The sequence below is a fragment of the Globicephala melas genome, chromosome 12 (genome assembly GCF_963455315.2).
Source record: "Globicephala melas chromosome 12, mGloMel1.2, whole genome shotgun sequence".
Taxonomy (NCBI): Eukaryota; Metazoa; Chordata; class Mammalia; order Artiodactyla; family Delphinidae; genus Globicephala; species Globicephala melas.
Genome location: NC_083325.1, coordinates 31,315,049 through 31,343,015, shown reverse-complemented (window position 1 = coordinate 31,343,015; position 27,967 = coordinate 31,315,049). Strand labels below are relative to the sequence as shown.

General features: G+C 36.7%; 1 protein-coding gene and 1 non-coding gene across 9 annotated transcripts; one reads left to right on the top strand and one right to left on the bottom strand.

Annotated features, from left to right (window-relative positions):
* Positions 1–25: 25 nt before the first annotated feature.
* Positions 26–27,967, bottom strand: NFU1 (NFU1 iron-sulfur cluster scaffold). Of its 8 annotated transcripts, none has more exons than XM_070046847.1 (10): positions 27,745–27,775; positions 25,418–25,518; positions 23,575–23,711; positions 21,832–21,967; positions 21,120–21,146; positions 15,612–15,678; positions 11,884–11,998; positions 7,478–7,538; positions 2,547–2,721; positions 26–188 (listed from the first exon to the last, which is right to left on the bottom strand). In XM_070046847.1, exons 3-10 carry the CDS (start codon positions 23,609–23,611, stop codon positions 144–146), a joined length of 663 nt encoding a protein of 220 aa, XP_069902948.1. In that variant the 5' UTR covers positions 23,612–23,711; positions 25,418–25,518; positions 27,745–27,775; the 3' UTR covers positions 26–143. The 8 variants fall into 8 exon arrangements, with proteins under 8 accessions (XP_069902948.1, XP_060165355.1, XP_060165350.1 ...); XM_060309372.2 differs by having other exon boundaries at positions 23,651–23,711; XM_060309367.2 differs by lacking the exon at positions 23,575–23,711 and having other exon boundaries at positions 27,745–27,965.
* LOC115864222 (U6 spliceosomal RNA) lies at positions 9,841–9,947 on the top strand. Its single transcript, XR_004043857.1, has one exon. It is a non-coding gene; the product is annotated as a U6 spliceosomal RNA (small nuclear RNA).

Here is a 27,967-nt window from a genome sequence, read left to right as displayed (position 1 = left end):
GCAAACATGCAATATTTATATATCATTCTCTGAAGAAAGGGTATATTTTATTAATCCTCAAGTTCCTTAGCAGATTAATAATAAAAGCTTAGTATATATATCAACAAGTCCAACTGCTGGGCCCAAAGAAAACTCAAATTAATTTAAGGTGAGTTTGCTTCTTTTTCATCTGATTCATCATCCATAACCTAAAACAAAAGAACAAAGAGAATTTAAGAATTAAGGATTAGAAATTGCTATTTTCCTGATTTTAATATTACTTGCTTACCTGAAATACTCTAATCTATAACAATGCGTGTCAATCCAATAAGAATAAATCTACAAACAGCCCCCAAAGCACAAGGTTTGCATCATAACCTGATATTCTAAAAACATAAAAGCAAATTGAATATTAGCAAATTAATTAAAACATTGGTCTCTTTTCCTTGTCCCAAAGGAGGCTTCCAATAGCAGAGTCTCAGCTGGACAGAGAAGACTATAATGATAACTGGTATTTCCTAGCTGTATGACTAATATATATAACTGACATTCCTGCTTTTTTTTCCAAAAGCACCTTATTTCCTTAAATATATTCTAGGGAGCTATACCAAATTGTTACTGTAAAAATATATATTAGAAAAACGAATCACTAAAAAAGGTAAAGAAACAAAATATCATACTAGCAACTAATTATTTTGGTCTTACTGACATAAACGTTCATTTTAAACCTTAGAAGAATGGAAAGATTTTCATTTCAAGTAAGTTAAGAAAGATACTAATGAATACTTGAAGAAAAAAAAGAACAGATTAGTATCTTTTCATGGGTTATATATTACTCAGATACTAAAAACCAACTCCTTTGGAAAGGAAAAGAGTTATATAAACCTAAGACTATTTTTTCTCTTCACCATATCTACTATAATTATATGCCAATTCAGGTTTATAATCCAACTGCCAATTCATCACCCCACCCTGGACAAGTGAATAAAAACCTTCCTTTGTCAATCGACCAAAGTGTTAACTACTGTAATTTTAAAAAAAGGCATGTAGAGGGGCTTCCCTGGTGATGCAGTGGTTAAAAATCCGCCTGCCAATGCAGGGGACATGGGTTCGAGCCCTGGTCCGGGAAGATCCCACATGCCGTGGAGCAACTAAGCCCGTGCGCCACAACTATTGAGCCTGCACTCCAGAGCCCATGCTCTGCAGCAAGAGAAGCCACCGCAATCAGAAGCCCACACACCACAACGAAGAGAAGCCCCGCTCACCGCAACTAGAGAAAGCCTGTGCACAGCAACGAAGACCCAATGCAGCCAAAAATAAATAAGTAAAATAAATAAATTTATTTAAAAAAAGGCATATAGAGGATAATGGAACAAAAATTAATTTTAAAAAATCCAGATGAATCTGGCTCTGATCTGAAACAATCAATGGAAAAACAATTCCCTCATAGTTTCTTCTGGGTTGAGTAAAAAATGGATATTTATTTCCAAGGAATTGATATTTTTATATCTAATCTCAGCAGCACCCAATCCAAAAAATTTTGTCAATCAACTTCTATTTTAGGCAAAAATATTATTTGGAATGTTTCTAAATATTTAATACAAACTATGTAAACAACATTTACAATACACAAGGCTAAGTGTTGAAGAACACGAAGACCTAAATACGATTACAAACCTCTCAAGGAAATTAACCCTGAACAGAAAACTGAAACAGAAATACAGAAGCTTTGCACAGAAGTACAGCTTAATTCCAAGTGAAGGACTGATAAGAATTTCAGAGAGGAGACGGCATGTATTGTACCAAAAGGACAGGTTTAAATACTACCCAGAGATGAGTGAGTCTCACAGGAGCTGAGAGGAGATGATGCCCTCTCCTTAAAGGCACAGAATTACCTGAAGAGTTTTTTCAAATTTCTAATTTCCACACGCTCTTTCCTTACTTGATAATCTCTCTCCATAAGGCCATGCCTCTTGTTTGAGAATTACTGCAGTGAACGTCACTATCACTGCTGAGAAAGTACTGTCCTATATTCCTTAGATACCTTGGGGCAGACAAAATGTTGACATCAGGCCATAGATAAAGCTCTATGACTCTACTCAGTAGTCTGTTTTACTGTACAACAAAGTATGATTTCTTGATGAGCTTCCTGCCTGCACATTTAAGAACAAGAAGTGTTTAAATACGAAGTAGTGGAGCTCTTGCACTAAAGACTTCTAAACCTCATCTATAAAATTTCATCATGTTTTGAATCCCCTTTTCATAACTTTTCTAGAGCAGCAGTATGCCCTCTGAGTCTCAGTTTCCCATGTACAAAATGGAAATGACTTACTTAATATTAATACACTGTGTCATTAGAAGATAAATGAGGTAATACTTGTAAAAATGCTGGGCACATAGTAGGTAATTCATAATACTAAAGTTAATTCTTAAATAAGGAGCCTGCAAGTCTGATAAAATGGTAACACAACGATATAACCCTGGAAGAAAATGTCAGGTCATGAATTTTTCTTTCCAAAAAATTCATTTTAATATTAAATCTAAACTGTCATACAATATTGGCATACCTGTTCCACACCTTCTACTTCTGGAATATAAAACTGCAGCATGTTCTGAATTCCATTTTTCAGAGTAATGATTGAACTGGGACAGCTGGTACAAGAACCTTGGAGTTTCAGCTGTACAATGCCATCTTCAAAGCCTTTATAGATTACATCTCCTCCATCTTCCTGCACAGTTGGCCTGCAGCCATAGAATATTTGTGATATATTTAAAATAATAGAAGTTTTTGTCAAAAAAATTTAAATAAAACTCAGAGCTTAGATTTTCTATTAATAAATGCACAGTTAGAGCTACTTTTATAATCAAGAACAGTAACTGTAGCTAGTCTCATTTGTAATTTTTTTTAACTTTCAGATAAAATGCCAAAATTCATTCATACAAATACTTTATCTGCTTATTACATTTTAATCTTGCTTATTAATAATCTTTCTTCGGCATTTAAGATTTCAAATTTCCTAAAAATTATACTGATTACCTAAGATATACTCATTCACTTCTTTTAAGTGAACAGAGTGAGACTGACATGTGCTGGCTTTTTTTTTTCTAGTTAAACTTTTCATTGAAATATAAATACAGAAAAATGCATAAACCATGTATGATCAGTTCAGTGAATTTTCACAAAGTGAACATACATTTGTTCTAGACCAAGAAACAGACACTACAACCCCAGAAGTCCCCCTGTTCTTCCTTCTAATCACTCCTCCCAAGCAATGGTAACCATTATCCTCCCTGCTATCACCCCTGATTAATTCTGCCTATTTTTTAACTTTATAATTTATAAATGTAAATTGCGTTTAGAAAACACAAAGTATTAACTCTTTTTTAATCTGGCTTCTTTTGCTCTTTGTGAGATTCATCTACATTGTGGCATATAGTAATAGTTCATTCAATCTCACTGCTGCACAGTATTCCATTAAGTGAATATGCCAGAATTTATCCATTCTATTGTTGATGGACATTTGGGTTAACAGCAGTTTTTTGCTTTTACAAATCGTGCAGCTGTGGAGATTCTTGCAAATGTCCTTTGGTATACATATATATTACAGCTGGGAATGTACCTGAGAGTAGAACTGCTCATCAAGAATATGCATATGTTCAGATTTAGTAGATACTGCCAAATAGTTTCCCAAAGTTATATAAACTTATATTCCCACCAGCAGTACATGAGAATTTCTGTTGCTCCACACATCCTTACCACCAATTGGTGCTGTCAATCTTAATAATTTTAACCATTCCAGTGGATCTGCAGTGGTATTTCACTGTAGTTTTAATTTGAATATTCATAATGACTAATGAGGATGAGCACTTTTTCATGTTTAGTGGTCATTTGCTTATTGTCTTTTGTGAATTATTACTCCAGTGTTTTTGTGAAGAGACTGCTCCAGTCTCTATTTGTTTGTCTTTTTCTTAACAACTTGTAAGAGATTTTAAATATAGTCTGCCATATATATAAATATCTTCTAATCTGTGCTTTGCTTCTTCACTGTAAATGATGCCTTTTGATGAAGAAGTCACAATTTTATTATAGTCCAATTTATGTCTTTCCCTTAGTTTGTCTTGTCTTGTCAAATAAAATTTGCCTACCCAAAGGTCATGCAGATATTCTGTTTTGAATTTCCTTTGTGATTTCTTTGTTGACCATGGGTCTTTTTGAAGACCATTGTTTAGTTTTCAAATACATAGAGATTCTGTAGATACCTTTTTGGAAATTGACATCTAGCTTAATCTCACTGTAGAAAACAATATTCTCAATGATTTCAATCCTTAAAATTTGTTCAGCGTTAAGATTCAGAATACAGCCTCTTTTAGTAAATCTTCCATGTACACTTGAAGAAAATAAATATTTTGTTCTTGTTGGGTGCAATGTCCTATGTGTGTCAATGTAGTCAACTTTGTTAATCATGTGTATAACTCATATTTTATGAGAGTCATTTTATATGTTTGCTCTATTTGTTATTGAGAGAGATGTGTTGGTCTCCCATTATAATTGTGGATTATCTAATTCTCCTTTTAGTTCTCTCAAATAGTCTTCATTTATTTTGAAACTGTTATTAGATGCATACAAGTTTAAAATTGGTATATATTCCTCATAGAAATTACCCTTTTATTATTATGAAAGATTTCTCTTTATTGCTAGTAATGTCTTTAGCTATAAAGTATATTTTGTCTGATATCTGTATAACTAAATCAACTTTCTCTTATTCATTTTTTGCATGCTATATATTTCTCTGTCTTTTTACTTTCAACCTTTCTGTGTCCTTATATTTAAGGTGTATACCTCTTACAAGCAGCATGTAGGTTTTTTTTAATAGCCGATCTGACAATCTTATTTTGTTAATCAACCCACGTACATTAAAATATAACTACTAATATGTTTGGGTTTATAGTACCATCTTATTATTTATCATTTTGCATTACTTTGGATTAAACAAGTATTGTTTTTTTATATTTATTTATTTATTTATTTGGTTGCGCTGGGTTTTAGTTGTGGCAGGTAGGCTCTTTAGTTGCAGCTCGCAGGCTCCTTAGTTGTGGCAGGCGGGCTCCTTAGATGTGGCTCACCAGCTCCTTATTTGCAGCTTGCTGGCTCCTTAGTTGTGGCACGTGAACTTTTAGTTGCGGCACGCATGTGGGATCTACTTCCCTGACCAGGGATCAAACCCAGGCCTCCTGATTTGGAAGTGTGGAGTCTTAACCACTGTGCCACCAGGGAAGTCCCCGTATTGTTTTTTATTATTCCATTTTCCCCCTCTATTGGCTTGGTTATACACAGTCTTTTACTGTTGATTTAGTGTTTATTACACAAGATGCCTATTTGATTTCTTAAACTCTAATATAAATTAGTACTTTTATCAATTCCCAGATAATGCCAAGAATGAAGAATACTTACTCTTTTTTTTATTACTTTTTTAAAAGATTTTTTGATGTAGACCATTTTTAAAGTCTTTATTGAATTTGTTACATTATTGCTTCTGTTTTATGTTTTGGTTTTTTTGGCCCTGAGGCATGTGGGATCTTAGCTTACTGATCAGGGATTGAACCCACACCCCCTGAATTGGAAGGCGAAGTCTTAACCACTGGACCGCCAGGGAAGTCCCAAAGAACACTTACTCTTATACTTATCACCACCTTTTATATCTTTGTCATGCATTTTTTTTTTTAGTAGGTTAACCCTTCTTTTAAAAAATTTATTTCGGCTGCGCCAGGTCTTAGTTGTGGCACACAGGATCTTCCTTGTGGCATGCGGACTCCTTAGTTGCAGCATGCATGTGGGATCTAGTTCCCTGACCAGGGATCGAACCTCAGGCCCCCTGCATTGGGAGCTTGGAGTCCTACCCACTGGACCACCAGGGAAGTCCCCTTTGTCATGCATTTTAATTCCAGATATATTAAAAACCCTATAGGACATTGTGAGACCCTTTTTGCCATATATTCTACGTCTCTCATACTTTTTTGCTGTATTTTCCATTCTCTTTTCTGTGCTTCAGCTGGATATTTTCTATTGACTTATATTCCAGTACACTAATCTTCTCTCCAACAGTATCCAATGTGATGTTCAACTAACCTAATGAGTTCTTAAGTTTAGCTATTATATATTTTAGTTCCAGAATTACTTTTTCTTTTTTTATAGATTCCAGTTTTCTGATGAAATTCTTCATCTCACTTTCTATTTTCTCAATCATTTTATTCAGTTATTTTAAAGATCATGTCTGATAACTCTCACATCTAGGTTATCTATGGATTTGTTTTATTTTCTCTTGGTCCAGTTTCCAAATTCCATGCCTAGTAATTTTTGGACAATGAATGATGAACAATGTACAAGAAAAACTGAAGTGACTCAGGATTATATTACATCAGAAAGGATTCACCCTATCTTTTGGCAGTAGCTCAACCTGCTGTGGAATTAGGTTAACTCAATACTGGACTACAGTTTTGTAAGGCTTGGCCTACCTCTGGTTTGTCCACTTTCAAGGGGATAGTCCTCTAGAGAGTCCGACTAAAAGCCTGGGTGTTCCTTGAGGCCCCACACTCCTTGACAGATCCTAAACTCCAATTTTTGTCACCACCCCCAGCACCATAAAACTGCCAAAACTTTGCTCAGCTTTTCAACTGCTTTTTGTTTGACTTCTTAGTCTCTTCCCCTCCATAGCTAAGAACAAGTAAGTGCCATGTGGGGAGAACTTCTGAGTATTAAGGCTTATTTTTTTCTTTTCTCTGGGATCTTGCCCTTTAAAGTCAAAGTTTCATTGGAAACCCAGAATTTTAATTTTTGTCTTCCCATCTCTACAAATTTGCTGAAAGCAACATAGTTTCTCTGATTCTTAGCGACTGCCCTTTGCCCAGCTTCTCATATTCTAACCTCACATCAAGAATCAGCGAATGCCCCGAGGGAAGTTTCAATGTGCTTCCCTTCTCTACAGGACCTTATTTGCTTTGGCAGCTATCTAATACTGTCCAACAACAACAAAAAAATTTTTTTTTGTATTTTATCTAGCTTTTTTGGGAATTGTCAGCAGGACCACTGGTCTGCTACAAGCAAAAGTGGAACCCTATGGTTCTCTACTCATTTAAATTTATTCTTTTGGGGTAGCAGCCTGAAAAGAGGTGCTCCTCTCCTCACAATTCTCCCAAACACTGTTAAGCCATTTTTTTCTTACTAAGAAATTTGGTATTATAACAATATCAAACCCAAATGGTGACCATGAAAGATAAATTATTATGTTTAGACAGAGTGTTATAAATTGTGAGTGAATATAGAGAATGTACAGGCTTTAAATTCAATTGTCATGGTTACCTATTTTGGTTTACATTAACTTATACTTATTTTGTTAACTCTACTACAACCTCAGAGACAAACCAAAAGTATACTGCTACAATGAAAATTGGCTCTGTAGTATTGATATATCTGATCTCAGGTAGAAAGATGAGCACATACCGTATTCTAGTATCTAACAATTCCTTAATCATTGCCACAACTTCATCATCATCTTCAGATCCTAGAAACAATTACGAATAAAACATATCAACAGTAGACATTTTATATCCATGCAAGTACAAACATTAAAACAGAGTGATTTTAACTTAGGGGAAATGTAAAGGTCATTCATTTGATTATCTGAAGAAAAATTAAGGAGCACTGATCAACATTTGGTGATAAATGTGAATACTGAATAACCTGATCTACTAATTATGTTAGGATTTGAATTTTTTGGCCAATATACTTGTAAACTTTCATCCTTCTCAAGAACTGAAAAGTAGCAGAGAAAAGATATTGTCTGAATTTTGATGAAAACTTTGAGACAAAACAGCACACCTGCTTTGTAAGTTAAGTTATATTTTCAATTTCTCAATTTAGTGGTTTTCAAAATGACAATCATGCTAAATACAGATGTAAGCCTTATGGAAACTCTAAAATGTTTTACAAATCTGAGCAAAAACATGGTTTTTTCATTTTGTTTCATTTTTGTTTTTCTTTTACTTTGTAAGGTCATATACCGATCCTCACGTATGCCTATTTTTATGGGTTTTATATTTTTTTGAAAAATGTCTTTACCATTGGGAAAATTAAAATGCAGCTAATTCAAATTACACTGTGACAAACACTAGAGTTCTGGCAACAATGTAAGTATCAACATATTAATATTAAATTATATCAACTTTGAATTTTTTAATAAAAGAAATAAAATATAATAAAGTTAAAATTCTCTTACATCAGCAAACCTACATTCCATTCCACACCATCACTTCCACAGGCAACCACTATCATGACTTTAGTGTATATCCCTCGAGTACATGTTAACATTTACAAGTCTATATTTATACACACTATACACACTGTTCTATACCTTGTTTTATTTCTATTTAATATACCTAAAAGGTTTTTCCGTATCAGCATATAAAGATATGCCTCAATTTAAAAATTAGGTGCATAGGGCTTTCCTGGTGGCGCAGTGGTTGAGAGTTTGCCTGCCGATGCAGGGGACACGGGTTCGTGCCCCGGTCCGGGAAGATCCCACATGCCGCGGAGCGACTAGGCCCGTGAGCCATGGCCGCTGAGCCTGCGCGTCTGGAGCCTGTGCTCCGCAACAGGAGAGGCCACAACAGTGAGAGGCCCGCGTACTGGAAAAAAAAAAAAAAAAATAGGTGCATAGTAATTTTTGTATGGCTTTGTCTTCATTTGGCTAGTTTTTATATTATTTCAGTTGTTTCTAGTTTGCTATTTCTAACAATCCTGCAGTATACATGCTTACGTAAAGTATATATCGGTGTATTTTTGCATATATATCTAAGAGATAAATTCCTAGTTCTGCTGGACTTCCTTAGTGGCACAAAGAATCTGCCTGTTGATGCAGGGGACATGGGTTCGAGCCCTGGTCTGGTAAGATCCCACATGCCATGGAGCAACTAAGCCCGTGGGCCACAACTACTGAGCCTGTGCTCTACAGCCTGCAAGCCACAACCACTAAGCCTGCGTGCCACAACTACTGAAGCCCGCACACCTAGAGCCCATGCTCCACAACAAGAGAAGCCACCGCAGTGAGAAGCCCACACACCACAACGAAGAGTAGCCCCCGCTCACCACAACAAAGACCTAACGCAGCCAAAAATAAAATGTAAATAAATAAATAAATTTATAAAAAAAAATTTTCTTTATATAAAAAAAAATTCCTAGTGCTGGGTCAATAGGCTTGTGTATTTTTAAGTTTTGGTAGATGTCAAATGGCTCTCAAAACGTTATATCAATTTCACATACATGTCCATCAAGAATACATATAATTTAAAATTTGTATTATTATTTAAAATTTGCATAAATGGTATATATGTAAGAACATATAAATAAACTCTTCAGTTTTCCTTTATCACTTCATATTTTTTATATCTTTCCACATTGATATCTCCTAATCAAGTTCACTCCTTTTAACTGCTAACATATTTTAAAAATATTTCAATGAACATGCTTCCACATGTTGCCTTGTGTATATTTATCACTCATTTAGAATATATATTATCTAGAAGTGAAACTGATTCATTTAAAGGTGATTATACAAATGTTTGTGTGTGTGTAGATATACGTATACATATACACACACACACACACAAAACAGTATCTGTACGATATTGGAGAAAGGAAAAATTTCATCAACAACAAATATAATAATCACAGCTAGTATTTGAGATCCATGTGACGTTACTCTTCCAAGTGCTTTACATACAATAACTTATTAAAACAATGTACACAAAACAGAAACCACAAAGGATAAGATGAAAATATGCGACCCATTAAAAAGAAAAACTTCTGTGCTTGCTTCAGCAGCACAAATACTAAAACTGAAATGATACAGAGAAGATTAGCATGGTCCCTTCGCAAAGATGATACACAAATTTGTGAAACGTTCCATATTTTAAAATAAGAAAAAATTTCTTTCTTGTTTTCTTACATGGGACTTTTGTTTTTTTTTAGTTTTGGCTGTGTTGGGTCTTCGTTGCTGTGCGCAGGCTTTCTCTAGTTGCGGTGAGCGGGGGGCTACTCTTCGTTGCAGTGCACAGGCTTCTCATTGTTGTGGCTTCTCTTGCTGTGGAGCACAGGCTCTAGGCACATGGGCTTCAGTAGTTGTTGCACGCGGGCTCTAGAGTGGAGGCTCAGTACTTGTGGCGTACAGGCTTAGTTGCTCCATGGCATGTGGGATCTTCCCAGGCCAGGGATCAAACCCATGTCCCCTGCCTTGGCAGGCAGATTCTTAACCACTGCGTCACCAGGTAAGCCCAAGAAAAAATTTCTGAATGACAAAAGACAACTTAAATATAGTGAAAATATAAGGCATGGTTAGGGAGAAGTTATTTGCTATGAATATGCTTAATTTATATATAGTATATTCAGGATTTATACTCAGAATATTTTTTAAAAACTTGCTAGGGCTTCCCTGGTGGCGCAGTGGTTAAGAATCCGCCTGCCAATGAGGGGGACGCAGGTTCAAGCCCTGGTCCGGGAAGATCCCACATGCTGCGGAGCAGCTAAGCCCGTGCGTCACAACTACTGAGCCTGTGCTCTAGAGCCCGTGAGACACAACTACTGAGCCCACGTGCCACAGCTTCTGAAGGCCACGCCCCTAGAGCCCATGCTCTGTAACGAGAAGCCACCGCAGTGAGAAGCCCGCGCACCGCAACAAAGAGTGGTTCCTGCTCACCCCAACTAGAGAAAGCCTGCGCACAGCAATGAAGACCGAACGCAGCCAAATATAAATAAATAAATTTATAAAAAAAAAAACAACTTGCTAAAGCCAATACAAAAAAGACACATAATTCAATTTTTTAAAAAATCAGCAAAGTTTATGAACAGGAAATTTACTGAAAAGGAAAATATTGGCCAGTCATATGAATATTGGCCATATGTTTGTATATATGAAAACCTTCAGGCTCAATATTAATCAAGGAAATGCAATTAAAACAAGACACCATTTTACCCCTAACATATTGGTTAAAAAAAAAAGTAAACACAAAGTGATGATGAAGATATAAGAAAGTTGAAATTCTTATACACTGCCAATTTGCATGTAAATTAGAACAATTTACGATACAGCAATTCTGCTTTTAGTAATATACTCTAAAAGTACCCTAAAGCAGGTTTCCACAAATGCACAAAGAGACTTGTACAAGAACACCCAATGCAGCAATGTTTGTAACAGAAATTAGCACAAACAATTTACTTGGATATAAGTAAAGGAAAAAATTAATTAACTGTAATTTAGTCATATAATGGAATACTATTCAGCACTTAAAATAAATAAGTGGGTGTATTTCAAAATATGTGAAAAAAGGAAAGTTGCATATAACACAAGTTATTTAAAGTTTAAGAACAAAAACCAATACTATAAATTCCCTGCAGAGACTTACATGTGTGGTAAAAGTTTAAAAACAAACTAAATTTACATACATTTCTGTAATAGAAAGGGAAAAGGGATGGGAGTTCTGGGTCTTTGGCTATGTCTTTAATACTTTATTTAGAAATGAGTCTAAAGCAATTAAGGTAGAGAGTTAACCTTTGTTAAATCTGAGAAGAGGGCAAATTGGTGAGCATTATAATATTATTTTCTATATGCTTGAAAATTTTTATAATTGAAAATTTTAGTTTTGTATAATATATTCAATTTATACACAAGTTTTATAAAATGATGGATGAAACTACTACACATGAAATTTTGTTCCCTCTGAGATTGGTTCCGGGGGTAAATATAGTATAATGATAAAAATCTGTAGTCCCATGACTTCTGAAATCAAGACAAATGTGAAGAAAATAGAACAGTTTAAAAAAAAAAGATAAATACTAATTACCCAACACATTACCTGCTTCTCCTGAAGGTGTTTCCTCAGTAACTAAAGGTAAGCCAGATGCAAAGAAATCCATAATTGTAGCATAGATATCTGGTTTCAGTAAATTCCAGTCTAACTCTTCATTTTCCTGTAAATATTTGAAGGAAAACGTTACATTTTCAACCAAGGGCAAAGACAAATACAAAACAATACCTTTAAGAATCTTTCCCTATATATATTCTATAGCACTCATTTCTGGAAAATATATGTCAGTTACTGTTCCTAAAGGAGCTGGCTTATAATGACTTTCAGAAGATACAATCTTAGAACATCCCCCAATTCATGCATTCATCAAATAAGTGTGCTGTATGTACATGCCCTATAGAGGGGATACCAAAATGACTAAAAGATATTTTTTCATGAGGTGAAGAGAGTTAAAATACAGAATGGATTCTGTGTTTAAAGAGGGTAATAAAGAGACTTCCCATTCTTTTAATAAAATAGGATATAACTGCTTGATGAACTATACAGGATATTTCACGACTATTCAAAAAAATTCAACTTACGTATATTACTTAATAGTATTGAAGAAACCCAATGACATAACTGTTGAACCATAAGTATAACGTGTCTTATCTACAGCTATTGTACTAGAGGAATTGTGGACCGTCAACTAGACTGGTATCCGTAAGAAAGAATCCATAACTATTTCACTTCTAATTCTGGCCAACTAATCGATTCCATTAAAAAAAAAGAGACAGATAGTACCCAAATAGTACTAACATCTAAAATGAGAAAGGCAGAATGTTTTGTTTTAATTTTTTAAAGGAGAGCTCTTTAGGCGAAAAACTATTAGAGGCAGTCTAGATTCTCAGGGGGCTGTTAGCTAGGGTCTATGCTTAAATACTATTAAAAAGTACGTCTTCGTATACAAACGGGTCTATTTTTGTCACGGATTAAGAACCAATTTAGAGACAGTACACAGAAGGTAAAACAGGCACTACTACGAATGCAAAAACAAAATTAGTGAGACGTCTTAGTGATTGGTAACGAGTACTATTTCTAGGTAACATTTTAATAAATTATTTGGGAGATGGATCAGAAGGCTACCTTAGAGCTTCAGTAAGTAGTGGGCTCTACTGAATAGGGAAATATTGGTATTAAAAGAAAATAAATATTATGAAGTTATCTGAATGAGAAAAAGGCAGCATATAAGCTGCAAATATACATTTAGGAAAAAAAAAAACCCGATGCATAAAGAAGCCTGTGAATTATCAATTACAAGTTAGAAAGGGAAACAGGCAATCACTGAAGCTATCAGGTAAATGGGACAGTCCATGATGAGGAAGGTAATTGGAAGAAAGCACATCAATCTACCAGTCTATCTATTAAATATCAATGTGTGCCCTAACTCGGAATATTATTTATTGGTTATATCATTTCATTAAGAAAAAATAATGGAGCTGGAGAAATTTCAAAAAGGGTAACTAAATTACAAAGGGAAAGGGAAATAAAAGATGACTTACCAAAATCAAATCGAGAAAAAAAAAGCCCTATAATCACGTTTTCATCCCCCCCAAAAATTTATATAACATAGGCTATATGTAAAAGAAATAAAAACTTCTTAAAATACATAATTTCCTATTTGTAAAATGAAGACAAGAAAAACTAGTTATAAGAATTAAATTTTTAAAAAGTAAAAATAAAGGGCTTCCCTGGTGGCGCAGTGGTTGAGAGTCCACCTGCCGATGCAGGGGACACGGGTTCGTGCCCCGGTCTGGGAAGATCCCACATGCCGCGGAGCGGCTGGGCCCGTGAGCCATGGCCGCTGAGCCTGCGCGTCCGGAGCCTGTGCTCCGCAACAGGAGAGGCCACAACAGTGAGAGGCCCGCGTATCACAAAAAAAAAAAAAAAGTAAAAATAAAAACCACGGTAAATTAACTATACTTCAATTTAAAAATGGTTTAAAAAGAAGAATTAAATTAGATAATGTATGTAAAGCACTAGTGCCACATCAAACATGTTGGCAATGCTAGTCCTTTTTTCTCCTTCAAAAAACATCAAAGAAAGAAAACTGGGGGGCTTCCCTGGTGGCGCAGTGGTTGAGAATCTGCCTGCCAATGCAGGAGACACGGGTTCGAGCCCTGGTCTGCGAAGGTCCCACATGCCGTGGAGCAACTAGGCCCGTGAGCCACAGCTACTGAGCCTGCGCGTCTGGAGCCCGTGCTCTGCAACAAGAGAGGCCGCGATAGTGAGAGGCCCGCGCACCGCGATGAAGAGTGGCCCCCGCTCGCCACAACTAGAGAAAGCCCTCGCACAGAAACGAAGACCCAACACAGCCAAAAATAAAAATAAAATAAAATAAAAAAAGAAGAAAAACTGAAGAATAACAAAGATAGGTCAAATGTCTATAAACAAGTAAAAACTAGAGATTGGTGAGCACACATTTGCTCACCACAATCCTACATTTGGGGGAAACCACTTGAAACCTGAAAATTCAATTTAGGAAATTTTACATCATTGTTTCCTTCTACAAAAATTTCTTTGAATGCATACTATGTGCTAAGCATTGTTGTAGGTGAGCTTAACAAGATGGACTATCTTTATCTTCATGGAGTTTACATTCTAGTGCTGGAAAGAGAGGTAATAAAAATAAACAATATCATTAAGAGATAAGTGTAATGAAGAAAATAAGGTAATAAGTGCCTGGGAGGAGTTACCACGTTCAGTAATATGGTCAAGAAAGGGTTTTCTGAGAATTTAGAAAAAATAACACGTTAAACAACCAGGAAGAACATTTTATAATCCGGATATTTGTGTGAACAACCATAGCCACTGGGATCGCCAGCATGGAAGAAAATCCTAATTCTCCTCCTCATATAAACAGCTGCAAGAGAGTACTAGACTAGATGTAACATGTTGATAACTCAGTATGTCCCCTTTCGTGGTGCAGCAAGAACTCAAGAGTAATCCTTTCAAACTGCTTAAGAGGAGCTAACTGAATACTTTTGATTTTGATGCAAAATTGGGCAAGTGATTAAGTTCAGTGCATACATATCAATTACAAATTTAAAAGAATAAGTATAGTTCAAATTTATATGGTTCATTTCTCATTAATCTAGTAGACTTAAAAATGAAACAGTCTTTTCTAGCAAATATGACCTTAGATGTTGGATGGGTAGCATACTGAGCTCGATTTTTTGACATTAAGAGGTTATCCAAGTGTTGCAGAAGTACACAATCCCCTGCTCTTGTCTGTGAAGCTCTGAAGTGTTACTGCAGGATGGCAGGCTGGCAGAATGTGCCAGATGCCATTTTATAAATGCTCACTTTGAAAGGAGACGTAATCATTCTGTAGGCCAAATATATATATATTTGATCATTTATTTGCTTCCCTTTTTACTCTATCAATGTAAATTAAGAATTAGTAAAAATTATACTTGGAAGCCTAAATTTTAGTCCTGCCAAGGTTGAGTCTTGGTCCTGCTGGAGGCCACCTATACAGTCTTGGACACTGCATTTAACTCTCTGAAGCTCAAGTTTTTCTCTTTTGAAAAATGAGGGATCTGGACTACAGTTAATTTCAACTTGAAAATTCTATTAAATAATTGACTTGAGAAATGTGAGAAGTAAAATTAATTCGAGATTTTTAATAACAGTATGTGTAGAACACATCAAGAATGGATATTCTGGAGAGGGGCACTGGACTCAGAAAAAACTAAAAGTATGTCACATCTTATTTTACATAATCCTATGCTTACCTTTGTGACAGTGATGAAATCGGGTCCAAAGAAGACACTTTTTACTCCTTCAATCCTAAATAACTGCCTGTGAAAAAATTTTAAAAAAGAGATAATAAAATGTTTTATTATGGAAAAGTCTACAACAGAAGTCCCCAACCTTTTTGGCACCAGGGACCAGTTTCGTGGAAGTCAATTTTTCCACGGACGGGGGGAAGGGGGTGGGAGATGGTTCCAGAAGTAATGCGAGTGATGGTGGGGAAGGTTCAGGTGGTAATGTGAGTGATGGGGAGCGATGGGGAACGGCAAATGAAGCTTCCCTCGGTTGCCCACAGCTCACCTCCTGCTGTGCGGCCTGGTTCCTAACAGGCTGCGGACCCGGGGTTGGGAACCCCTGGCTACAATATACATAAAAGTAGAGAGAAATGTAAAAGAACCTCCACACAGTCATCACCAGCTTTAACAATTAGCAAATCATGGCCAATCTTGTTTCATCCTCTTACCCTACAATCCAGCAATCCCACTCCTAGTTATTTACCCAAGAGAAATGAAAATGGATGCTCCATAAAGACTTGCACGTGAATCTCTTTTTTTTTTGTCCTGCGGTACGCGGGCCTCTCACTGTTGTGGCCTCTCCAGCTGTGGAGCACAGGCTCCGGATGCGCAGGCTCAGCGGCCATGGCTCACGGGCCCAGCCGCTCCGCGGCATGTGGGATCTTCCCGGGCCGGGGCATGAACCCGTGTCCCCTGTATCGGCAGGCGGACTCTCAACCACTGCGCCACCAGGGAAGCCCTGAATCTCTTTTTTTTAATTTATTTATTTACTTTTGCCGCTTCGGGTCTTTGGTGCTGCACGCAGGTCCTCTAGAGTTGCAGTGAGCGGGGGCCACTCTTCACCGCGGCGCTCGGGTTTCTCACTGCAGTGGCCTCTCCTGCCACGGAGCATGGGCTCTAGGCACGCGGGTTTCAGCACTTGTGGCATGCGGGCTCAGTAGTTGTGGCTCACAATCGCTAGAGCGCAGGCTCAGTAGTTGTGGCACACAGCTTAGTTGCACCGCGGCATGTGGGATCTTCCCAGACCCGAACCCGTGCCTCCTGCACTGGCAGGCGGATTCCTGACCACTGCACCACGAGGGAAGCCCTGCACATGAATCTTTATAGCAGCTTTATTTACAATACCAAAAACAAAAAAATCTGGAAATGTCCATCTACTGAGGAATGACTAAACAAACTGGGAATACCCATACAATGTAGTATTACTTGGCAATAAAGAGAAATGAACTATAGATCCACACAAGGGCAAGAATGACTCTCAAAATCATTATACTAAATGAAAGAAGCCAAACACAAAAGACTATCTGGTTCCATTCATATGAAACTCTAGAAAAGGCAAAACTGTAGTGGTGTAAAGAATATCAATAGCTGCCAGAGTGACAGATGTGTTAACTAACCTTTCTATGTAATCATTTCACAATGTATATGTATATCAAATCATCATGTTGTATACCTTAAACTTAATGCTTTATGTCAATTACATCTCACAGAAGCTGGAAAAAACTTTTAGTAAAAATTTAAAAATTAAAAGTCATTGCCATAAAAAGAAAGTTAGCAGGGTGTGGAGGTGAAGCAAGAAGAGACTGAAAGCAAAGGGAAATGAGGGATCTTTTACAGTGATAAAAATGCTTTATATTTTTATTTTCTTGGTGGTTACACAATTATATATACTTACCAAAACTCACTTAAAATTGGTGAATTTTACTGCACGTAAATTATACTTCAGTAAAGCTAATTTTTTAGAATCCTGTGAGAGAATGAAGGGCAGATTATAATTTGAAAAAGCCCTTCAAGGAATTTTGAATTACAGCTTCCTTCCCCAGTCACTGACATATGTACCACACCTAGCAGACTCTCTAAAGCAGTTTCTTTTTTCCCAGCCTTAGCAACAAAAGCTGACATACTCCAAAGAAGGTTACAGTTTCCTTTTCTTTGTCTACCATTGCAAGAATGCTATCAAAATTACGGCTTTGAAATTATTTAGGAATTTGTCTGAAACTACGTCATCTAAGTCCTTTACACAACCACTTCGTGTTGAATTTGCAAGTGGTCACAAGATTTTTGGCTGCAGCTTATGATCCATAAACCAAAGCACAGACCTTTAAGTAGGACCCTTGATTAGCACTATCAGCAAAGCTTTTTTTTTTCCCCAAATGAAAGGACCGTGCAAAGGAATACACCTGATCTATAGTCCATATCATGGAGACTGCTTTAGGAAAGAGTTCACAGGTTCTGTCCCTAAAAGAAAGAAAAAGCTGAAACAGGAGTTTCAAACATTAGTAGACATGCTTTGTTATTTAGGTTACTCTCCTTGGGACAATTTCAACTTGTCAATGTCCAAAATAAAATATGAAAACACTATCCCAAATGTAGTCTAACTTGTTCAGAGTACAAAGACTATTACCTCTCTTAGGCTGGACACTAGGACTCTGTTAAAGTTCGACTGACTTTTTTAAGCCTTGCATCATATCCAACATGACTAACTGAAAGGTCAGGTTCTTCTATCCCATAATTGTGCTACTCATTTAAAAAATTTAAACACACGGCTTAATATTTATTTCTATTGGACTTTTATCTTATTTGCTTTAAGCCTAATAAAACTTTCAAAAATGTCTCTGAATTTTGCCATCCAACAGATAGGCAAATCCTCTCATCTGAAAAACTGATAATTATATCTTTATTAATGTTGCTGATTTTAAAAAAGTCCTGAATAAACATGCCAACTACAAGGATTCAGAGCCCTTTTACATGTCCCCGAAGACAGGTTTACCCTCTGCTTACATTTCTTTCTCTTGTCTACAAGGACAGGAAGAAACATGTCAAATGCCTCCCTGAAGTAAGATACATTACTCTTTATTCATTCATTCGACTAGTATTTGAATACTTGCTGAGTAGCAGACACTGTACTAAGCACTAGGGATACAACAACAAGCAGAACAGACTGGTTTCCATCCTCATGAAGCTTACGTTCTACCTTACAGTAAAAACATTCTCTGCTAAACAACAAAAACAAGGCTGACTGAAGATAATAAATTCTGTAAACCGGAGAAATGGGGATTTTTGCCAACTGAACATCTGACAGAAATAATCTCCAACTAATCTGTAACTGAATCAGTTTGGGCTTTTTTTACATTTTTTAAAATACAAAATATGTGAGCTTGTACGTGATGTAAACATTTCAAACTATACATAGAGAGTGAAAATGCCTCTTGACCACCCTCCCCAAATCCACTGTTATCAGTTTTGTGTACATTCTTCCAGACCTCTTTATCAGTGCATTTTTGTTGTTTTGTGTTTTTTATTTTCATACACATAATAATCATAATGTATTCATTGTTCTGCAACTTGCTTTCTTCAATAACAAGTATGTCTTAGAGGTCATTCAGTAAATATGAGTCCGCCTCATCCTTTTTATTGTTTTATTGTTTGTCCATGCAGACTATGGACGAACAAAGTTTATCTAACTCTTCCTACCGATGAATATTTAGGTTGTTTCTAACTTATTACCATTACCAACAAGGCTACAATGAACATACTTGCACACTCCTTATGTATATATGTGGCTGTTCTCTAAGGTAGTGTTTTTCAAAACCACCAGTGAGTCGTAAAATCAATTATATAGTGACCAGGATTTTATCTAATAAAATAAAACAGAACAGAACAGAATAATATAAAAAGTACAAGAAAGGAAATATAAGACTGCTTTAGGGACTTCCCTGGTGGCGCAATAGTTAAGAATCCGCCTGCCAATGCAGGAACACAGGTTCAATCCCTGGTCCGGGAAGATCCCACATGCTGTGGAGCAACTAAGCCAGTGTGCTACAACTACTGAGCCTGCGTTCTAGAGCCCGCAAGCCACAACTACTGAGCCCGCGTGCCACAACTACTGAAGCCTGCGCGCCTAGAGCCCATGCTCTGCAACAAGAGAAGCCACCACAATAAGAAGCCTGTGCACCGCAACAAAGAGTAGCCCCACTCGCCGCAACTAGAGAAAGCCCGCGTGCAGCAACGAAGACCCAATGCAGACAAAAACAAATAAATAAAAAATAAATTTATAGGGCTTCCCTGGTGGCGCAGTGGTTGAGAGTCCGCCTGCCGATGCAGGGGACACGGGTTCGTGCCCCGGAGCGGCTGGGCCCGTGAGCCATGGTCGCTGAGCCTGCGTGTCCGGAGCCTGTGCTCCGCAACAGGAGAGGCCACAACAGTGAGAGGCCCATGTACCGCAAAAAAATATAATAAATAAATAAATAAATAAATTTATTAAAAAAAAAATGTTTTATACCTTATAAAGGCGAAAATTGCCCCATCAAACACTTGTTTCATACCTATATATACATACGTATATGTACATATTTATGTATATCTGTGTATGTATATGTGTGTATGTATATAGCGAGTCATAATATGAGATGTTTAATAGCTGATTCACCTTGTTATAAAGCAGAAACTAACACACCATTGTAAAGCAATTATACTCCAATAGAGATGTTAAAAAAAAAGTTTATTACTGTGGCTTGTATTAAAAAGTATAAAAAACAAATGTTCTAAGATATATTCCAATGTTTAGGTAGAAGGAAGTGTGCATATTTATTAATTAGAAACTTTAAAAACGATTCCTGAGATAAGCATATTCCTGGTTCCCCTAAATGAGACACATTAAATGGCTGTATGTATACAGAAATAGTTATCTAAGTTTTATTTTCCCAATATCCTTGGCAATCAGTATCAGTCTTAGGTTACCAAAAATTTCAGTTGATGTGATTGACCTAACATTTCTTATTATAAATAACTTCTCTAGCTATCAGTTAAAAAGGGGTTTTATAATTTTATTGTTTGTGCTTTATCATTAGACATACATTTAACATGTCTTTAGTGAATTTAAAAGCTGTCACCACTGAATGTAAATTGGTGCAGCCACTATGGAAAACAGTATGGAGGTTCCTTAAAAAACTAAAAATAGAGCTATCATATGATCCAACAATCCCACTCCTGGGTATATATCCAGAAAAAATGAAAACTCTAATTCCAAAAGATACACACACCCCAGTATTCACAGCAGCACTATTTACAATAGCCAAGTAATGGAAACAACCCAAGCGCCCATCAACAGACAACTGACTTAAGAAGATGTGGTACACATGTACAATGGAATACTACTTAGTCATTAAAAAGAATGAAATAATGCCATTTACAGCAACACGGATGGACCTAGAGAATATTATACTTAATGAAGTAAGTCAGACAGAGAAAGACAAATACTGTATGATATCACTTATATGTGGAAACTAAAAAATAATGCAAATAAATCTATATACAAAACAGAAGCAGACTCAAAGACACAGAATACAAACTTACGGTTACCAAAGGGGAAAGAGGGAGGGACAAATTAGGAGTATGGGATTAACAGATAAGGACTACCTAAAATAGATAAGCAACAAGGATCTACTACATAGCACAGGGAATTATATTCCGTACCTTTTAATAACTATAATAGAATATAATCTGGAAAGAAAAATAACTGAATCACTTTGCTATCCACCTCAAGCTAACACAATATTGTAAATCAACTATATTTCAATAAAAAATAAATAAAAATAAAAACTGTCACCACTCACTAGTTTATTAAAAAATCATGCCACATCTGATAACTATTATCATTTATAGTTCTGAGAGGAATATTTTAGAAACTATTCCATTTTGAAACATCTAGAAATCCAGCTATCCTTGAGAATAAAATGATCATGTTATTATTGTTTTCTAAAAACAGGGTTTTAAAGATTTAGAATGGATATTTGCCTCATTTTTTTTTTTTGCCACATGGCACGTGGGATCTTAGTTCCCCAACCAGGGATCGAACCCACACCTCCTGCATTGGAAGCATGGTGTTTTAACCACTGGACCACCAGGTAAGTCCTGCCATATTATCATTTTGATAGATTTTTTAAAAGGAAAAATATAAATTCTTATTTAGTCATGCTGCAGATCTCTTAAGTACATCCCTTTTCAGGAGAAGGGTTTCCTAATATCAACTCTTATTTTTCTTTATCTCTCACCTGAAAAGAAAATAATCTCTATACTGAAAAGATGCAATGCACATAAAAGTAAAATAGCTAAAAAAGGCTACCTTAACCCCCGAAGTCAGTTATTTATGTTTCTTGGTAAAAGCAAATTAAAAATAGTACTATACCTAGCCAGAGGGGAGCGAAATGCTGTAGCTGGTGTGGGAAAATCCATGGTCCTTGTCTCAAGAACTGGTTTTCCTGGAATAAACTTTAAACTGTTGGGATTTGGGGTATCTTGTGTTTGAATAAACATGTATCTCACTAAAAGAGAAAAAAGAAAGAATGTTATTCTAGAAAAAAAATGTTAACAAGTTTATGGACTATGAAGTGCTCATTTTCAGAGAACCAAAAGGAATACAGAAAATTAGAAAAAAAGAATATAAAGCTTTATTGCCCAAGCTTACAGAATAAGAATTGTTAAGCAACAAATTTATCAAAATATTTAGGATAACTTCACTGAATTTTATATTAATACTAATTATTTAGTTTTGTTACTCAACAGATTCTAGCAATATCCTACACGTAAGTAGGAAGGCATATCATAATTCAGGAGTCTTAGATGGATTCTATTTGGTAACTCAATACAAATTAGCTATAATAATAAATCATCATCACTTTCCAAAGTGCTAACATTTTTTAAAATAAATAAATTTATAATAATAACAAATGATATTTATTTTATGCTTACTTATTACAGAGACAGGGCTGAGTGCTTTATATATATTTAAGCCTTTAACAATCCTATGAAGAATGTATTATTGTTCCCATTTTACAAATGAAGAAACTGAGGCTTAGAGATAAGTAACTTGTTAAGTCACTAAGAGTTAAGTAACTTGTCCAAAGGTATAGAATTAGTGACATTATAAATTATCATGTAGGTAAGAATCTATGTGAATTACTTTCTAGAATATTTTAAAACTATCATTAGAGGGCTTCCCTGGTGGCGCAGTGGTTGAGAATCCGCCTGCCGACACAGGGGACACGGGTTTGTGCCCCGGTCCGGGAGGATCCCACATGCCGCGGAGCAGCTGGGCCCATGAGCCATGGCCGCTAAGCCTGCGCATCCGGAGCCTGTGCTCCGCAACAGGAGAGGCCACAACAGTGAGAGGCCCTCGTACCGCAAAAAACTAAATAAATAAAATTTTAGAAGAAAATTATCTTTAGAGATTCTTTTCTTCTCTGTTCCTTCTAGGGCCATGATCAGATTGAGAATAAAAGAATCTTTAATTTCCTACCTTGCTATTATGATAACAGCTCATAGGACAAAAAGATAACACTGAGGTTTTAACAGTTTAAAACTATTAAACAGGCTCTGGTTACTTATTATGAAAATAAAACTTCTGACTTAAAAACAAACAAACAAATAGCACCACCCAATTCTCTTCTTAGAGCAGTATATGGAAATAAGTTAATTTATTGAGTAATTATCATGTGCTGGGCATGGTGCTAAGCACTTTATGTGAATTATATCATTTAATCCTTACATCCTGCCAAGGAGGCACTGTTTTTATCCTAATTTATAAATGAGGAAACTAAAGCTCAAAGTCACTCGGCTAGTTAAGTGACAGAGTCAGGATTCAAGCCTGGCCAATTTTCCAGCACTGACTTGTTTAACCACTGTGCATACTACCACTCCATAAGTATTAGTGCCAAGCATAAAAGAAAATATATACTTAAGATCAGTCTTTCTATCCTATCATAATCCTCATATCACATATCTTAAGAAAGAGTAAAATATCAAAAAACAACAGTTTTATTTTAAATTAGAAAGAGATTAAATTTGGCAAAACATATGGTTGGTATAAAAATGCTTTTCTTAACTGTTAAAAGAGAAGAGTCTAATTTGACAGCTGAGATTGTTTTTGCACCTCGCCATGCAGTTCCAGCTAACTGATATTGAGTCATTTCCTTGGTAAAGTAGAAATTGAAACTAAACTCCCATACGTTTTGCTTAAGTCACTGTCCTGTAAAGATATTAGTTGGTGACTTGGTGACCAGGCAAATCCTAAAAAAGAAAAAAATGAAAAATGATAACCTCAGTGTTGAAGTACTTGATTTAAAATATTTATACTTCCAACCAATAAATTCCTCTGACAATCTGCACTACAAGGGAACAATTTTTCAAATGGAACATTATATAAAGTGCTGCCGCCACTTTCTGTAAATATACAGAAAACAAGGTTCTTTTAACCCTGGCTCTGACCAATCATCTCTGTGGCCTTTCTTAATAATTTATTGGTAACCAAAATCTCTGCACATATTAGACACTCCACCAATATTTGAAGAATTAAATCTGGCTTTATTCTACTCAGTCCATTTGTGTAAAACTATACATGCAGAAAGAAAACTTTTTAGAAACACTTGAAGAACTATAAATGTAAAAAATTATTTAAGCGACTATAATCTACATATGTCTGAAATAGAAAATATGATAATATATGATATCACTACATAAATTTTAACAATGAACAAAGGTACTTCAAAAAAAGTAATTTGACTAGGTATTAACAAAATCATTCCAGTCATAGCCTAAACTGGGTTAAATTAGGTATTTCAAAAATGGCTCTCAGATCCATCATCCAGAAAGATCCTCTGAAAGTGTCATAACGGTTACAACAGGAGAGAAAGACTTGTAAAATAATCTTTTCTATTATGCTTGGTATAATAGGTAACAGATAAAAAGGTAGGCATAAGCTCCCCCTCAAATATAAATTAATGGTGCTTGAAGTCAATATCAAAGACTAAAATCAGTAGGTTTCCAATTTGAAAAGCCTAGATGACCACATAATTCAGTTCTACAAAATTTAAAAGTCTAATTAAAGTAGCTTAAGATGCTGAGTTGCTCAATATTTATGCCTAAATTCTTCTGTGACTCAAGGAGACAGGAACTGGCACTCCTGTTCTTGCCCCAGGATACAGAAGAGGTAAGGTCTCTACCCTGATCCAACTCATGGCATTAGCCAGAGTTAGCCACCTTCCAGAGTAGCATGGCCACAAGGAGGAGTTCAAGGTAGTGATGGAAATGGAGATGGGCCAAGAGCTGAATCCCAATTCTTACAGCTCCATAAGCACATATAGGTAAGCATTCACAGACAGACAGACACACATACACACACCCTCCCCAACAAGGTTCCCTAACCACGTGACAGTGGTCATATTGCAAAAATTTTCAAATCCTATCTTCATACTTATTTCCAATATTAAAGAAAATAAAAGCATGTAACATCAACAAGACTGTCAACAAAACCATAGTGATTAATGTTGACAAAAAAAGAAAAACTACATTCAAAGTACTATGTCCTAAGGCCTGGGTGAAAGCTAGAAACTTACTGATTTTAGAGGTATTCTTATCAAAATAAGGAGGGCAACAGCTTAAAATACATATGATTCTTTGAAACACAAACCCATTTGTAACTTCTTTCTATATTTTTGTTTCAGAAATCATTTATTGAGCAACTCTTATGTTCCAGAAGACGTGTTACACAAGAAACTGAGATTTCATAGAAGTACTGGACACTGTATTCAGGATTCTTGAAATTTAAGGTCAAATGACATGTGTAAGCAAATAATTATAGCAAAGTGTAATTTATGGCAGAAAAAAATGTTATATTCTTTTTATAGGCATCTGAATAGAAAATTTACAAATTCTCATTGTTCATGACCCACAAAATTTCATTCAGGCAGTTTGCTCTAAAAGAGATGAAATTTTACCTGTGTTACATAAGGTTGCAGGGAGTGGGAAAAGTGGTCTCTGGACAAACTGATGCAGAGGCTGTTTCTTAATGGTATATGGATTCATCATATGACAGAATCTACATTTAAAAACAAATAAAAATGACATTTTAAGAGATAATCTCTTAAGCTCAAGTTTCTACTTCTCATATATAAAACAACCATAATGAAAATAATAACAAACATGAATTTTCATTTTCCATCCACAACATTATTTCCACTCCCTCACACAAGCAATATCTACAAACAATTTAAAAACAAGAGCTCAAGGGGAGATTTACAGCCTTTATAACTGAGTGTATATAGAATATACAATACCTGGTGTAAAGAAACAGAAATGCATCTACATTAGTGATTTATAACCTGGAGTTCCAGACTCTTAGGTATGCATGAAGGAGGCAAAGAGCTACAAACTGTTTTTCCCATTTTAGATTTAAAAACAACTAAGTGATAGAGTCACATGGTTCAAAATTCAAAGGGAAGAAAAGTAAATACAGTGCAAAGTCTTCCTCCTTTTCTGTCTCTACCACCATGTTTCCATGGAAAGAGACAACCTATGCTATTTGTTTTGAAAGGCATTTCAATACCTCCAAAAGTCTAATCGAAAATATACTATTCTCCACCAAACTGCTAAAGAAGTCAACAGTCTATACGTGCTTTCTGACTGGAAACATATTGATGCTGCTTTGTAATAACTTTGGTTATTTTACTCTGAATATAGTCAGAATGAAATAACCAAAGTTACAAAACTTCCGAAGTGTTGACTGGCTTTTTTTTTTTTTTTCATGGATTTGGCTAATTAAAAACAAAGGGAGAAGGGAAAACCAAATACTACTAGAAAAGTAAACAAAAGGAGATGTTACTAGTGAAAAATTTTAGAAATCTGACGCAAGTTACATGAAAATGCAGTTTACTTTAAAATACTATTGCCATGCATTCCAATTTTCATTTCACAGGAGTCACTGAGGAATTTTAAGCATATTTATGATCACTTTTTGTTTTTTACGTTCCTCTGATTATTTTCAACCTGCAAACTCATAAAGAGGAGGGACTGTCTTCATTGCTGTCCCTAGCCACTAGCATGATGACCTACCTCAGTTCCTCATTTCTAAAATGAAGTTAATATTCACCGCTAACTCATAAAGACTGGGGCAAACACGGATCCAGATAATCCTCGTAAAGTGCTTACAACAGTGCTAGGCCATGTGGCATGTGTTCAATAAATGTTAGCTACCGCTATTATTAGTATGCAATAGGTGCCCAACAATGATTCATTAAATGGAATTCAGGTTTGGGGTGAAAGCATTTTTATCTATAGCACACTGCCTAAATCTTGGATACCTTGCAATATGGAAGTACACCGAGGACGGAACTACACCTGGAATACGGAAATTTCCTTTCAGCCCACAGAAAAGGCAGAATGGAGATGGGTTTTTGTATATTCTGACGGAGGTGGGTTTACAGTAATAAAATAGTAAAGGTGAGTTACATTATTCCAGGAAGACAGCTACTCAAAAATAAGAGAGGGAGACAGGAGGTGGCTAACAAAAAATCCTTCTGCAAACCTAATTATTTTAGGAAACGCATTTCAACTTCAACAGCATCATTAGCACTAAAACCTCTAACAAACACTCAGGAGGTCAACCCTTGTTAGGCTCTCTTCTCCTTTTGTTCCATAAGAGAAACCAGGGTACAACAATCTACTGAACGTCCTCAGTGCCTTTCACCTAACCAGTGTTAACAGATGTCCCTGGGAAGCCAAACGCAAAGACAGGGCAAATGGAAAGAGGAAAGACGAGGGAACGGAGTGGGTTTGGTGGGTGGGGCGCGGAAATCTGGAGTTCCAGCACTTAGATGCTGTGTGACTTCAGATAGGTCACGTTCCCCTTCTAGGTAGGCCTCACTAAGAAAATGAGTGACATTCTGACGTTCTGATTTCGTGTTTAAAAGGCAGAGCGAATGCACGGGGTGGAGGGGCTGGAGGGGCCCCGATTTAAAAACAGCTCCTCTGTGGGGTCCCTACAGCCGGCCTCTGAGAGTCTCCCCACCACAGGGACTCAGGCACCGGGTCTCGGAGCCTGGGACAAGGCCGGCAGGGCCCGCCAGAACCGGGTCGCAGAGCTGCCTCACCGAGAGCTGCCCACCTCAGGGTTTAAACCCCCAACTTCGGCGATGGGGGTGGACCCAAAGGCAAGGTCAGGGGCACTTCTCCCCACCTGGTGTAAGAGAGGGCGGGCGCGGAGGCGACCGCTCTGCTGGCTACGCCCAGCGGTACCGCTATATGCAGCCCCGGGCTCACCACTTACCGCCTCCGCAGCCCAGCGGCAGCCGCCGCAGCTCCCCGGCCCAGGAGGGCCGCCGCCGCCATCTTGGTCCGAGTGCGCAGGTGTGGGATAGGCCGCTCCACTCCCCCACAGCCTTCGCAGCGGCGCTCAAGCCCCGCGCAGGCGCAGGCCGGCCGGGATCTGGCAAGGCACCGTGGATAGCGCACCCTACCGGCCGCGCGCGGCTCTGCTGCGGATGAGCGGG

Excerpts from the sequence above, each read along its gene's own strand:
- NFU1 (XM_060309367.2), bottom strand. The coding sequence starts at position 27,806 with ATGGCGGCGGCGGCCCTCCTGGGCCGGGGAGCTGCGGCGGCTGCCGCT. Across the intron at positions 15,679-21,119 it reads TCTATTATAGTTATTAAAAG|GCAGTTATTTAGGATTGAAG; the intron begins GTACGGAATATA and ends ATTTTTTCACAG. Across the intron at positions 189-2,546 it reads AAGTAGAAGGTGTGGAACAG|GTTATGGATGATGAATCAGA; the intron begins GTATGCCAATAT and ends CTTTTGTTTTAG.